Source organism: Dermacentor albipictus, chromosome 1 (assembly GCF_038994185.2).
Source record: "Dermacentor albipictus isolate Rhodes 1998 colony chromosome 1, USDA_Dalb.pri_finalv2, whole genome shotgun sequence".
In the NCBI taxonomy this organism is placed as follows: domain Eukaryota; kingdom Metazoa; phylum Arthropoda; class Arachnida; order Ixodida; family Ixodidae; genus Dermacentor; species Dermacentor albipictus.
The window spans coordinates 158798152-158812975 of NC_091821.1; the positions used below are offsets into that span (position 1 = coordinate 158798152).

General features: G+C 42.9%; 2 protein-coding genes across 16 annotated transcripts in view; one reads left to right on the forward strand and one right to left on the reverse strand.

The window, feature by feature from the left end:
- Nucleotides 1–14824, reverse strand: part of Naam (Nicotinamide amidase) — a 91895-nt gene that overhangs the window by 70918 nt on the left and 6153 nt on the right. The gene's annotated exons all lie outside the window — the stretch shown is intronic.
- LOC135910677 (putative ankyrin repeat protein RF_0381) overlaps nt 1–14824 on the forward strand; it is a 48947-nt gene that overhangs the window by 10423 nt on the left and 23700 nt on the right. For 7 of the 14 annotated variants that reach the window (XR_010567122.1, XM_065442784.1, XM_065442775.1 and 4 more), the window contains 7 exons: nt 1380–1475; nt 10456–10572; nt 10643–10762; nt 10837–10965; nt 11047–11115; nt 11196–11294; nt 11383–11445. Coding sequence is in view for 13 of the 14 variants with exons in the window: in XM_065442784.1 (XP_065298856.1) it covers nt 1380–1475; nt 10456–10572; nt 10643–10762; nt 10837–10965; nt 11047–11115; nt 11196–11294; nt 11383–11445 (693 nt within the window). In the remaining variant the exon portion in view is untranslated. Of the gene's footprint in view, nt 1–1379; nt 1476–10455; nt 10573–10642; nt 10763–10836; nt 10966–11046; nt 11116–11195; nt 11295–11382; nt 11446–14572; nt 14663–14824 lie in introns of those variants that run through there. The other 7 variants (XM_065442743.2, XM_065442752.1, XM_065442798.1 and 4 more) reach the window with 6 other exon arrangements.

Genomic DNA, 14824 nt, shown 5'->3' on the forward strand with positions numbered 1-14824 from the left:
GAAAAATCTGGACTTCGAAATACCAGATTCGCCCGAAAATAAGTGACTTCATTCTGCAAGTGGCCAAGAAAGGTGTGCCATATTCTCAGACCGTCACTTTCTCGGATACCATCAATTTCAATTTAATAGGGCAAGACGCATTGGTACCTACAGGTGATGCCATTCTTGGCACAGTGCCAAGCACGCTATCTTATCTGAGTGCAAAAATGCTGCCACTCATTGATGCATCCCGTGCTAGTCACGCGAAATATTGTTAAAATTTTCTTCAGGCTGCCTCATTTTTGGTAATTTTTTTGTCCTCAATGTGTCCAAAACATTGGTCCCCGATTATGCCGTACCTGTTCAGCCGGAATTAAATGGACGTGAATGAGCTTCTGCTTTCTGCACATTTACTTATTTATTATACCTTCAAGCACATAAAGCATTGTAAAGGGTTACACATCAAAATATGAAAATAATACAGCAACATTTAGCACATATACAGTGCTAGAGATATCGTCAGTGTTGCAGAAAAAAAAAATGAACAAAACACGTGGCCTGAGTTAGTAAGAACATAAGATCAAAAAGGAAGGAAAGGGTGTCAAACAGTCATCCTGAATTGTCACAATAAATATAGGTGAATAAACATTGATGAAAAAGTGGAATCTGCTATTAATACACTATCTCCAGAAAGGTGGTTTCAGTCGTCGTATGTGTATGGAATGAATGATTTTGCAAAAGTGTCATCCTGGATGATGCAAAGTTCAGATGATTGATAGTGCACCATTCAGACTGATGTTGATTCGGCTCCCACCTGTGGCAGGTTCTCTCTTTCTCCACTTTCATTTCCCTTGTTATTTCTACATTTCAATGAAATACAACAATTTGCCTCCCTATGCTCTCTGACTTCATTGTCTCTTGAGATCATGAGGGTGGCTTGTTCGGCTAGTTGGTACATGGTTATGCTAGGAGAATGCCAGCAAACCAGTCACCTTCCTGTCACTTTGCCTATGTATGTCTGCCTCTCGATATTTTCCCTTTTTCTAGTTTGCTGGCATTCTCTTAACATAATCATTTTCTCTTATTTCATATGGTTGTGAGTAACAAAGAAAACCAAGCTCCCTTGGACCACCTTATTCTTCTCACCCTGAAAGATTTGTGTTATGAGATTATACTATAGTTAATTACTGCCATACACATATTTTGAAGTTTCATTTACCAAAGGCTTTCTTATGAGCTAAATATCATTCCCATGCATCTGCACTTATGCTCAAGAACACATACATTTTGAAATTTCATGTACTTTGGTTCCAACCATAATCTCTGTATATACTGCCAGTATAACTTTTAGCAGGTTTTTAGTTTTCAATGGATAGAAATGATGCAAGTATATTTTGCAGCGTCTAGTCCACCATGTGCTTGCAAGAAAAGTTGAGAAAGTAAGAAACCTCCTTGGGACGGAAAGGGGGAATCTGAACCTGGATCTTCGAAACATGGTAAGTGTAGCATATACGCAGATCCAGGGGTGATGTTCGAATATCCTGACCCCCCCTCCTCTAATTTATGTGTGCTGCACATGACAAACACATGAAGTCCTTCTTCCCAGCTGTTACTGTTCTTATGCTTTGGAGAGGTAAGAAAGGTTTAATGATTATTGAAGAGAATCCACTGGCAAAAAAACGTGCTGTAATGAAAGCTGACATGGATGTCTAACTTGGCTCTGCTCTCCAACCTACAAGGCAAAAAGAAAGGGGGGGGGGGGGACAGCACACCTCACTACTCAGTATCCCTTAATTGCTGTATGACTACTGGAATGCTAGTAGCTGCCCTTCTGGCATCCCTCTTTGGTGCCTGCAGAATGCATGTGAGTGTACACTTAGTAGAACTACCAAATGCACCAGTGCATTTTCAGTGAGGATGTCCACTTTGGGTGAGTGGAGTGGCCACCTTCTTTGATTTGTATTTTTGACATTTTAGTTGATCCTCAATGCCCTTATCCCTGTAATAAATCAGTGCCACGGTTATCTGCTTGTGTGCGTTTGTCACCCGCGAACTCGGTGGGAGGACTGGCATCACTGTCAGGCTTAATGCAATTAAGGTTCTTTTAATATTTATGTCACAAGTAAGTTGTATTTTCATTAAAATAAAGTGCACTTGGTGTCACAAGTTAGCCGGCATGTGCTTGATTTGTTTAAAATTCTGTTTGACGTTGACTATGTTAAGTACTGGCTCTTCACTACTGGAGTGCACACAGCTGACTTACATACTTCAACTTTAAAATATTTTTGTTCCTTTTATATCGTGCCAAAGCTAACATAGAGCTGAATGATTGTTGTCTCTGTATACCTCAGGCAATCAGTTGCATTGGTGCCAGCATAGAAGTATGCTTGAATGCAAACGCTTGTTTAAAAAAGAATGTGTCTTTAGAATACTCACTGGGATGCAAATAATAATAATAATAATAATAATAATAATAATAATAATAATAATAATAATAATAATAATAATAATAATAATTGATCATAATTGCTTCCATACAGTCATCATCATCATCATCAATCACGATCTCAAAGCCAGACCACCCACAAAGTCACCTCTGAAAAAAAAAAAACCTGGATCTGCACCTGGTACTGTAGCCTGCCATTCAGTGTGCAGATACAGAGGCGTCAATGTGTATACTCTTCCTGGGCTGGGATAAAATAAGATATTTAATCGTTGCACACATTTGTAATGTATTTCACTTATTGCACTAACATGGTTTAGACATTACTGCCATTTTGCTTTTTACTTTGCCCTTTACCTCCCAAATTATTTTTGAAGAAACATTCTCAAATGACCAATTTCTTTAGTGCTTTAATGGAATTGGCATATTGAATAAACACAAGAAGTGCATTTAAACTATATTTTACTGAAGAACACATGAAGCGGTATGAGCCTTTGTATAGAAGATGAAGTGCAGGAACCAGGGGAGGGGAGAAAAGGAGAATGAAGTTGGAATAAATGTAGACATTATGGACATCAGTTCCACAATAAAGCTAAATATATTGTGTCCTTTTAATTAGAAATGCTACAACACAGACCAAAGAAAATGTTCAAGTAGAGGATACAGTTGGCTTCTCAGCACAATGATGATACCATTTTCCTCTTCGGCAATGTCAAAAACATCTATATTTTTTTAAATGTATTGCATCATCATCTGTGCATAAAAGAGAAAACTGGGCACATGGCTTACTTGCTCAGATAATCTTTGGTAAGAGAAATTGGGATTTTCTGTCAAGGACGATCCCAGCTTGTTCACATAGAGGGCGTGCAAAATGTGTGGACGTGTTGAGCTCATCTACAAGAGGTAAAGGCGGTTATGTATACGGGATTTGTTTTTAATTCTTTGTTGGACAGCAGCTGGGGACCTGTGCCTTCGTGGCAAATGTCCAGGATGCATCATGCTGTCGGCTTCCTGCACTGCCGTTTTGTGCCAGACATGTGATGATCACCAGTGACACCCGCTGTGGTTGCTTAGTGGCTTTGGTGTTGTGCTGCTAAGCATGAGGCCATGGGATCAAAGCCAGGCCATGGCGGCCACATTTCAGTGGGGGTGAAATGCAAAAATACCCGTGTACTTAGATTTAAATGCACATTAAAGATACCCAGGTGGTCAAAATTAATTTGGAGTTACTTACTATGGATCATGGTTTTTGGTATGCAAAGCCCCATGATTTAACCACTACAGTGAGTGGCAGTGAAAAGTGCTTGGTAGCTATGTACTGTTGTGGCTATATATGTTGCAACAAATGCATGCACACTACTGTTAAGCTACCAAAGGTTGCTATTGCTTTATTATAATTGTAATATCATACAAGCCTAATAGGAGACAGTGCTATATTAGAGGGGCCCATTGCACATTTTTCCAGTGAGAGGCACTGGTTACTGTGAGCACGGAAATAGTACAACTACTTAGGTTAGTAAATGTCTCTAGAATCGTTTATCCCTGCTTACAACAGCAACACCAGCAATATATTATGCCATCAAAATTTGAGTCTTCAGAATTGTTTTTTTTTCTTTTCATAGTCAGCATGGTCAACTCTTGAACATTTTGAAATTTATAACTGATGCATCGTCAATTTTAGTGACTTATGTTAATTCCCATCATCGTATTCATTTTATCCACTTGTAGTCATTGTCATAAAATTTGAGCTATTCGTTGCTCTCGTGAAAGTTATAACAAGCAGATCATGCAACTATTGTTCTCAATGGTCAGCCGTTGAGTCTCGATCGTTGCATAATTGGGTGAGAGCAGCCAATTTTAGTGAAAGTTTGCAATATATTCATATACCCTTATGACAAAACAAATGTTACTTGAAAGCTTTAGCAATACTTGGTCTCACTCCCAAATAAATTCTTTGTGGACTATTTTTCATTGTGTCTGACTATTAAACAACTGAAAATTTTCACTTCACGGCAGCACATATAGCCACACTTCCAGAACTTGAAGAAAGAGGGTTAACCGAGGGGCCCGATTTTTAATAATCATATCATAAGAAGCCAACAAACAAAGACACCAAGGAGAACACAGGGGAAATTACTTGTACTGACTAATTGACATAAAAAACTTAAAATAATGGAATTGACAGTGGGAGGCACAGCTGACATGCTCGACCCCTGAAGACCAGCATCGCCTGGTGAGCAGGGCCAAGCTGTCAGCTCAGGCCCACGGCATCGTGGACTAGGGACGCCGCCCACCTCGGACGATTTTACCGTCGGCTCATTTCAACTAATAAAGTTTATTCCTCCTAATGGAATTGAAAGTGGATGAAAAAACAACTTGCCGCAGGTGGGGAACGATCCCATGTCTGCGTTACGCGTGCAATGCTCTACGAATTGAGCTACCGCGGCGCCGTCTTCCAATCCACTTTCTGGGGTATTTATGTGTTACTACTAGAGCTAACCCTGGAAGTGTTAGCCAGCACCACCACTCACAAACCTTGGCAGCGGATGTGGAACATCCTTTCTGCCACAGGCGTCACGAGTACATAATCTTTTTGGGTGAAGGAAACTGGTCAATAAACCCACACACGCTACCTGAAGGAATCGATGTTGCTGGATTTAAGACCCTCGCTATGTAATGAACGAGAAGAAAGGGGGTTAACCGAGGGGCCCGAATTTTATTAATCATATCATAAGAAGCCAACAAACAAAGACACCAAGGAGAAGACAGGGGAAATTACTTGTACTGACTAAATGAAATAAAAACATTATAAATTAATGGAATTGAAGGTCCGAAAAAAATTGGGCCCCTTGGCAACATTGATGCCTTCAGGTAGCATGTGTGTGCTTATTGACCAGTTTCTTTCACCCAAAAAGATCACGTGCTTGTATCGCGTTTGATGTAATGGACCGAGGCGACTTGTTGCTGAACAAAGAATGACCAACTGGTCGTTTATTCATATGCTTATGTGTAGGCAGCGAGGGAAAGGAGAGCCAGGGAAAGAAGTGGCAAACGATATCGGCGCACATGCGCGATAGCCCATTCTGATACATCTTTTCTTCATACAATTGGGAGACACACACACAAAAAAACTATTAAGCTAGCAGACTTGACGAAAGTTTTCATCGTAGCAAAGACGCTTCGGCTCCCTCCGGGATCTGGTAGACCGACGAATTGTTGGCAGTGCGGATGGGTTTCCCGGTGTGTCTTGTTGCCCGGCTGAGTCAGGAACCCCGGTCATTTGCCGGCTTGAGCAGCGGTCGGCTGCCGGAGTGTCACCTGCGTCGTTTACCGGTTCAAAATCTTCGATCGGTTGTAATACGTTATTCGGTTCCGGCTCAGTGTCTTCCCGGCTACTCTCGTAGTCGTTCACGTTTGCGCAGTGCTCGTCTGTTCGCCGCAAATGTTGTCGATTGCGCCTCAGCTGCTGATCGTTCTCAGTTTGGACCATATACGAACGTGGTGCTGCTTCTTTAAGCACCGTTGCTTTGCGTGACCAGTTCCCATTTTTTATCCGAACGACGTTTCCTGCTTCAAGAGGCGATAGTGGCTTGCCTCGCAATGATTGCCGATGTTTTGATACAGGGCATCCCCCATCAGTGTTGAACTCGAGAACAGTTGTCCGAAGACGACGACCTTGCAGCAACTCTCCGGGAGACCGTCCATCTTCTAAGGGGGATGATCGATAAGCCAAAAGGCCCAACCAGAAATCCTCACGGCACTCTGTAGCTTTCTTGAGAATTCTTTTAACAATCTGTACCCCCTTTTCGGCTAGGCTGTTTGAGCGCGGAAAATTAGGGCTGGATGTTATATGTTTGAAGTCGTACCGTCTTGCGAAAGCCGCGAAGTCACTTGAGGCGAACTGGGGCCCATTGTCAGTGCAGACTTGCGCAGGAATGCCATAGCGAGATAATATGGCAGATATCTTAGAAATGGTTTCCGTCGCTGTTGTGCCCACTAACCTTTCAACCTCTGGGAAGTTCGAGTGGTCGTCATACACTACCACGTACGAGTGCCCTGCGTATTGGAACAGGTCAATTCCGACACGGTGCCATGGTCGTTCCGGTGTAGGCCGTAGCAGCAGGGGCTCGCTCGGTTGGCTGTGGGCGTATTTCTGACACACATGGCACGTTCATACCAGGTTCTCAATATCACTGCTGAGTCCTGGCCAAAAAACTAGCCTACGTGCCCTGGCCTTGCATTTGTTCTGTCCCAAGTGACCCTCGTGTATCCGCCGCAGAATTTCGGCCCTCATGGCTTTTGGTATGACAATCTTGCTTCCTTTTAGCAGTATGCCATCCACTGCCGCCAACTCAGATGTGAACGGCTTAAGTTCCCCTTGAATGGTCGCACCAGTGTTTAGTTGTTCTATAATGCTGCTTAAATACGGATCCGTGCGAGTTTCTTCTTCCAGTCGTTGCTTTGTTCTTGTGCTTACAAGGCTCGAGACCACTTGAACTGCGTGGATATCCACGTCTTCCGTTTCTTCAGCGCACCCAGGCAGCGTGGCAGCACGGGACAGCATATCTGCGAGCAGCAAGTCTTTCCCAGGGATGAATTTCAAGACATAATCATATTTGAAGAGACGGATGAAAAATCACTGCAGCCTTGGTGGCATGTCCACAACACTTTTTTGAGCGATAGCAATCAGTGGTCTGTGATCAGTTTCGACCAGGATCCTGCGGCCATACACAAACTGATGAAACTTTTCGCACGCAAAAACTATAGCGAGCGCCTCCTTTTCGATTTGAGCATACCGCGTTTCACTCTCACTCAGAACCCGCGATGCGTACGTGACTGGACGCCAGTCGTTTCTGTGCTTTTGCAATAAGGCGGCACCAATGCCGGTTCCCGAGGCGTCTGCCGTTACCTTCGTTTCTTTCTTTGAATCAAAGAGTGCTAGAAGCGGTGGGTGTATCAGTGCTTCGCAGATCTGAGCCCATTCCTGCGCGTGTGCTGATGTCCATTCAAACACCATGCTTTCCTTCATAAGGCCACGAAGTAATGACGTCTTTTCACTGCGTGAGGGTACATATTTGCGAAAGTAATTCACGACGCCCAACATTCTTCGAACCGCCTGCTTATCTTTCGGAGGTGGTATGGCATGTATGCTCTCAATTAAGCCTGGGCTGGGACGGACCCCGTTTTTGCTGATAACGTCACCAAGAAATGTCACCTGTGTCACGCAAAATACACATTTTTTTTCAAAAAACGTCAGCCCAGCTTGCTCCGCTCGCTTTAGTACGGCTCGAAGCCTTTCATTATGCTGCTCTGTCGAATCTCCCCAGACCAGAATGTCGTCAATGTATACGCGTACTCCTGTCAGGCCTTCGAATATTTCTGTTAATGTCTTCTGGAAGACCTCGCTCGCTGAAGAGATTCCAAACGGCAGCCTTAAAAACCTGTAGCGCCCAAAGGGCGTTGCGAAAGTCACACGCGTGACGTGGCATCGTCCAATGGTATCTGATGGAAGCCAGCGTTTGCGTCAAGCCGAGAAAAGTACTTTGCGCCCGATATTTCGCTTTCAATGTCTTCCTGGGATGGCATCGGGTAATGTTCCGGCATTATGCTTTTGTTTATGGCCCTTGGATCCAAACATATGCGAAGCCGGCCGTCCTTTTTTCTTACTACAACTAAAGGGCTTACCCAGTCGGTAGGCTCGTCCACTTTCGCAATGATAGAGGCCCCTTCCATGCGGTTCAGTTCTTCGCGAAGCGGTTCCTTCATCGCCAACGGTACCCTTCGGGCAGGCTGCACCACTGGAACGGCATCCCGTCGCAGTACCATCTTGTACAGTCGCTTTACGCAGCCGGTTCCGCGAAATAGGTGGGGAAAATCCAGCTGGGGAGCGCCTTCTTCACTTGAGTCTACTGTATTCACTGTTTGAATCAGTCCGAATTCCCGACATGCCTCGAGACCAATGATGGCATGGTGACCTTTCTTCACAATAAAAAATGTAACGTCACGTTCTTGGCCGTTTATGCTCAGGACTTCTGTTGAGACTCCCACATGCTTGATAATGCTTCCGTTATATGCCGGTAAAACTGCTGTGCTTTTTCTTGGCTCCATTGCTCGATTGGCACGCCTGAACACAGACAGAGGTAGTAGGTTGGCTTGCGAGCCAGTGTCTACTTTAAATCGCAATTCTTGGCCGGCTATCTTGCCGCGAACTGTCCAATCTGCTCCCGCGCCGTCAGTTATGCCGCACACGCCAATATTCAAGATATCGAAGTTATCATCGGCCTTTTGTGCTTCGTCGACTTGGTTTATCTGGCATCTTCTGCAATATGCCGCAAAGTGGTTCTTTTTCTTGCATGCGTAGCAAAACTGTCCGCGAGCCGGTCATTCTTCTGGCGCATGAATTCTTCCGCATTGACGGCATCGATATTGTTTTTTGCTGTCTCGTTCAGTTTCTCTCGTGTACTCTACTTGCAGCCTTTCCTTCGACCATGATGCATTTTGCTGCACAGAAACTTCGGCTGCTTTGCACATTTGCTCAGCTTTCTGCAAGCTAAGGTCCTTCTCGCCAAGTAACCTCTGCCTGAGCTTTTTATCGCTGATGCCAAAGACCACTTGGTCCCTTATCATGGATGGTTCAAGCTCTCCAAGGTTGCAGAGTTTCGCTTGCTTCTTGAGATCCCGCAAAAAGCTTTCAAATGGTTCTGCCTCGTCCTGCACTCGAAGGCGGAAAACGTGCCTTTTATAAACCTCATTTCCTTCGGGGAGACAGTACTCTTCAAACTTCCTGACCAAAGTTTGATAATCTTCTTTGTCCTCACCTTCGGCAAACACGAAGTTGTTGTACATGACCAAGGCATCGTCACCTGCGGTGCTGAGAAGTATTGCCGCTTTTACAGCTTCCTTCCTTGGCTTGCCTGACGACGTCGCTGTGATGTAGAGTTCCAACTTCTGCTTAAACAGTAGCCAGTTTCTTCTCAAGTTTCCGGAAAGCTGCAACGGCTCTGGGGGCTTGACGGCGTCCATTCTGCTGCCGTGACAAACACTTCTGACACCATGTATCGCGTTTGATGTAATGGACCGAGGCGACTTGTTGCTGAACAAAGAATGACCAACTGGTCGTTTATTCATACACTTATGTACTTGCGTAGGCAGCGAGGGAAAGGAGAGCCAGGGAAAGAAGTGGCAAACGATATCGGCGCACATGCGCGATAGCCCATTCTGATACAGTACTCGTGACACATGCGGCAGAGAGGATGTTCCACATCCGCTGCCAAGATTTGTGAGGGGTGGCACTGGCTAACACTCCCAGGGTTAGCTCTAGTAGTAACACATAAATACCCCAGAAAGTGGATTGGAAGACGGCGCCGCGGTAGCTCAATTCGTAGAGCATTGCACGTGTAATCCGAAAATGTGTAATCGCTCCCCACCTGCAGCAAGTTGATTTTTCATCCACTTTCAATTCCATTAATTTATAATTTCTTTATTTCAATTAGTCAGTACAAGTAATTTCCCCACTGTTCCCCTTGGTGTCTGTGTTGGCTTCTTATGATACTTCCGGAACTTGTCACTCTTGTTGACTCAATGCACATACCCTGTCTAACGCAGTGTTGCATGTAAGCCCTCCATTTAACGCATTTCCTTTAATTCAAACTTTTTTTTCTAGCAAACTTTTGGGCCCCTTCAAGTTCAAATTATCGAGATTTGACTATTATTCTTATTATTATTACCTATTTTGTCATTTCACATAATTATGCATCCACTATTAAATTGTGTATGCACAAATATAAATTACTTATAGGCTAATAAGTAGCAAATGCAAATACCTAATTTACATTAATCTAATAAAAAGTTGTATAGACAAATATCTTATTATCAGACTAATTAGGTTGTACATTAAATGAAACTATTAGTTTAATACAAATCCGTATTGAGATTTTTGCAAGGGTATGCTCACATATTCAGGTTAAATATAGCAGCAGCAGCACATTTTTTTTTCTGGAATCCAGAATACACAATGCATGTTTCACTTGCAGAGTGACCACGGTGCCCCAATTCTATACTATGCCATTGCTAACAAGGATACGGACATTGTGAGGCTTCTTGTGTCAGCAGGCTGTCACATCTTTACACTTATGCGTGATGCGGACAATGTAAGTTATAGTGTATCTTGATACTGCAACTTGACAAGCTTAACTTTCACGTGTGTCCCTCCATGAGCAGCAAGAGATTCCCGTTCTTTTCTCTGCTCTTACCACGGATATGAGCCCCAAATTGGCCAATGCACTGATGCCAAAGGACTTGCCAAGTCAGCGGGAAGTCATCAGAAGACTTTTGTACAAGGTGAGGACCCTGTAAATACGTGACATTTTCAGTGTTGATCTGCTAAAATACATTCATCACTTGTAAATTTACAGAGCAGGACTATTCTGGAAGTTGCCCTTGAGAAAAGAATACCTCCAGTGACATTAGAAATACTTATATACCGTGGAGGTGCTGAGTTGCTGGCTGGAAGAAACCCGGTAACAATACAATCACATCTTTTGGTAATTTCATAGTTTCTGGACAGGAGTAATGAACTGTCTAAGTACTAAGTATATAGGGTACTGTTTTTTGTTTTAATCTAGGATAACAAGACAGTGAGAGACATTGCTCAGCATGCTGAACAATATGAATATGTTGAAGCTGTTGATAAGGTAAGTTCCTATATTATTGTCACATGTCATCATTAAAATGTCAACTTGATTTTTTTGTGTGGCTGTTTTGAAAAATTCAGGTTGTTAGGGAGTGGGTGAAAAATCCCGCAAGTTATCCTGATCAGCGGCAGCTACTAGCCTTATGTGGGTATGACCACATTACAGAGCTTTTTCCGAGAGTAAGAATCTTAAAAATTATAGCATTAGTTAATCAGATAACTACTGGCCACTTATGTGTTCTTCCTTTTTTTAATTTCTGCTGAACAGGAATCACTGATGCAGTTGGCACCTGATACTGTCAAATACCTGGAAGGTATAACGGATTACCAGGTGTGGTATATGTTCTAGTAGTTACAAGCGCAAGACTGAGTGCAGAATGACATGTTTGAATCTCCCTAGAAAAAAAAATGTGTTAAAGCAGCACTAAAGAGCAACATTAAATTAGTTTATATGTACTGGCAAAGTAGTCTTTCAATACTGTTGTTTACTAAGGTAGAATACTGGGCTAGTTAGGAATTTGGAGTAGCGCATCAAAATCAAAGAAAAGGAAAGGTTCAGGACCAAGAAAATGTGCAGATGCTCTTATTTACATTCATTTGAAGAAAAACAAGTCAAAAATCACCCCGCCCCCTTTTTTTTTCCCTGTTTTTGAATTTTTGGTTAGATCTGGGCACTGGTATGTTAGCGTGACATCATGAATTTTAAAGTACTTTCATGTAGTTTGGCCATCTTGTTGCAGGAAAGGTTATGAAAACCTTACAGGTTGAGCCATCTGGAATGGAATATTGTCCTTCTTTACTTATAACTACTAGGCTCGAGTAAACACTGTCAAAAGCAAGGTTACTTTGCTTTAGTATTATGCTTTGCTACCATGTTACAGTAGCTGTTTTACCTTGCAATGATGCTCTGCTATTATAAATGCATGATTTGCTGATACAGCTTAACATTCCTCTTTAAAGAAAAGATCACGTCTCTCTTGTGATGTTGCTCATGAAAGGCTTGGCATCACCTTTGGATAAAAAAAATTTACAACTAGGTCTGATCACATTTTGGTAAATGCAAAAAACACCCGTGTCCTGTGCAGTGGGAGCACGTTAAAGATCCCCTAGTGGCCAAATTAATCCGTAGTCCCCCACTACAGCATGCCTCATAATCAAAATCATGGTTTTTGCACATAAAACCACAGAATTATATTCAGTTCACATTATGGGTAAGCGTTCTGTGGAGCAACACAATTTTAAAACCAACTGCACGCCCCTCTTTCTGTGGTCTGTTAAATTGAGCATCTTCTATGTGTAACCTGGGATATTCGATTACACCGAGGTGCCTTGCATCACCCTACTTGTGGAATAGGGAAGTAAACAATAACGTCATACTATATACATCCTTTGGTGAGGCATGTGTGGTTGCCACTTGCTGGCATAGTCTGTTATTTTGCTCATGTAGCCAATCACTGGTTTATCCTTCAAACTGAAATGCCTTTACTAGTTTCCCACTCTCCACAGGATGAAAGCATTAAAAACTACATAATGAAAAGCTCTGTGAAGTCATTGGAGAGCTTCAGTATTGGAACAAATATAGCCACTTTCAAGAGTGTCCAGGGCCATCAACTCTAAAAGCTTGGAGGACAGTAAATTGTCCCTTATTTTTTAGTTCTTGTTGTGGTAGCAATTATACGGATACTCCAGGTGAATTTTTGCCGTCAGCATTGCCTTAATGTTCCGTATATATTTATGTATATGTATGATATATGTTTATCTATGCCATGTATGCGAGATAGATGCTGTACTGCTTAACCGCCAAAGTTGCTCATACCAGGTCTTAAGTTCATGACTGAATTATTCTTCAGAATATTTAGAATTCTAGTGTGACAAAAAGTCGTGAAACATTTCTTTGACAGCGCATGCCTTTTCTTTTTTAATCCTCAGACTATGAAAAAGAAAAAACTGGCTGTGGCTTAGCTAAGGTTAAGCCCAGGATGCGAAGCATACTAGCCTTTATTTTAACGCGACAGCGTTAAGGAGCTCGTGTCGCAGAAAAGCCGGTGTCGTCGGCGTCGGCTCAGGCATGCGGCGCTTGCTCAGGCGCACATTTCGTTGTCGCGCCGAACGCTGCGTTGCTCGACGCTCACTGCGTCCGATGCGGGGCGCGTAGTCGCTGCGCCGTAGCAAAGCCACCTAGAAACAGTCTCTGTAGCACGCCGCAACCTTCGCTTCTCATTCCAACGAGCAGCTCTGTCTCCAGGAGGCATCTCACCTCGTGAGTGTCTAGCAGAGGCAAGCGCAGCTGCTTATATACCGCCGCGACGGCGCGAGCTGGAGCCCCGTTTCTCCTCTGTCGTGACATCACGGTGTTACGTGGTCAGCCTTGAAGGCAACGCCGCGAGCGACGGCGCGAGTTGGAGCCTCGTTTCTCCTCTGTCGTGACGTCACGGTGTCACGTGGTATTGAAGGCGACACCGCTGCGCCTGAGGAGCTGGGTTGAGCTCTAGTAATATGCTTCGCATAAAAGTGTATAACAATATTAATGCTCACAATCTGAAAGTGATGTAACCTCATTGGTGCCACTCTTTATGGGCAGTGCAGTGGCACTTGTGTAATGCCATTACAGGCCTTACACGGCATGTCAAAGCTTATAAGGGAGCCGGAAGTTTTGGCACGTGCGCATATGCCACATCCGCAATAGTTTTACCCGCGCATAGTTAATCCCAGTTGAAAATAGCCATTGGGATTTCCAATTGGTTTTTTGAACACAATTGGACCCAATTGGTCTCTCAATTGGATTCGTTGGGACCCATTTAAAGAACAACAAAAAGAAGAAAAAAACAAGCTTGTATGGGTCTTAACTTTAATATGGCATTGATAGACTTGAAATTCATGTCGAGAAGCTTAGTCATATATGAACACATTGTGGAAATTCTCTGCAGTGACATACCAAGCATTCACCACTTCACTATGAGATACATGACAGGTGCTATATATGTAAGAAAAGTTTGGTTGACCAAGTGGTGCCGTATGGTTAAAGAGAAATTGGTAAAGTTTCGAGACAGATTGTTAACTTCACAAAAAGAAACTGAATTCTTTTCTGCTATTGATCGCACCAAAATACAAATATATTTTATTTGAAGACACATCATAATTATGCTATCATTATGAACTATTTTGTTGTTTCACGGCATTACTCATCCATTGACTTGCAATTGGGTCTGATAGGGACCACCCGGTATATCTAGCCCCACTAACTAATTGGATGTCTAGTGATGTCTAATTGAAGCCAAATGGGCATCCAATGATGTCCAATTGGACTTCTGATAATGTCCGTTTAGAACCATTTGGGTCCCATTTAAAAACCCTTGTTTGACTTTGTTGAAATTGATCTTTTTTAATGGGTGTCACCATCCGAGGACTTCAGGCGCAATGCTAAACCTTGCTATTGCTCTCATTTCTTCACCCTTCAGATGAAATTGCCACTTTTATTCGAAGTAACCACCAATAGCCATGGGATATCCATTTAAGAGTCAAACAGACAATTACAAACATATCTAGGTGTGCTTTATGTCCAAGGATATAACAACAACAACAACAACAACAACAACAACAACAACAACAACAATAATAATTGATGAATACGTTCAAGTATGCTTACGCATTAATCAAGCTTATTGGACATCCATATAGGATTTATGATGGATATTGAAAGTACAAATATA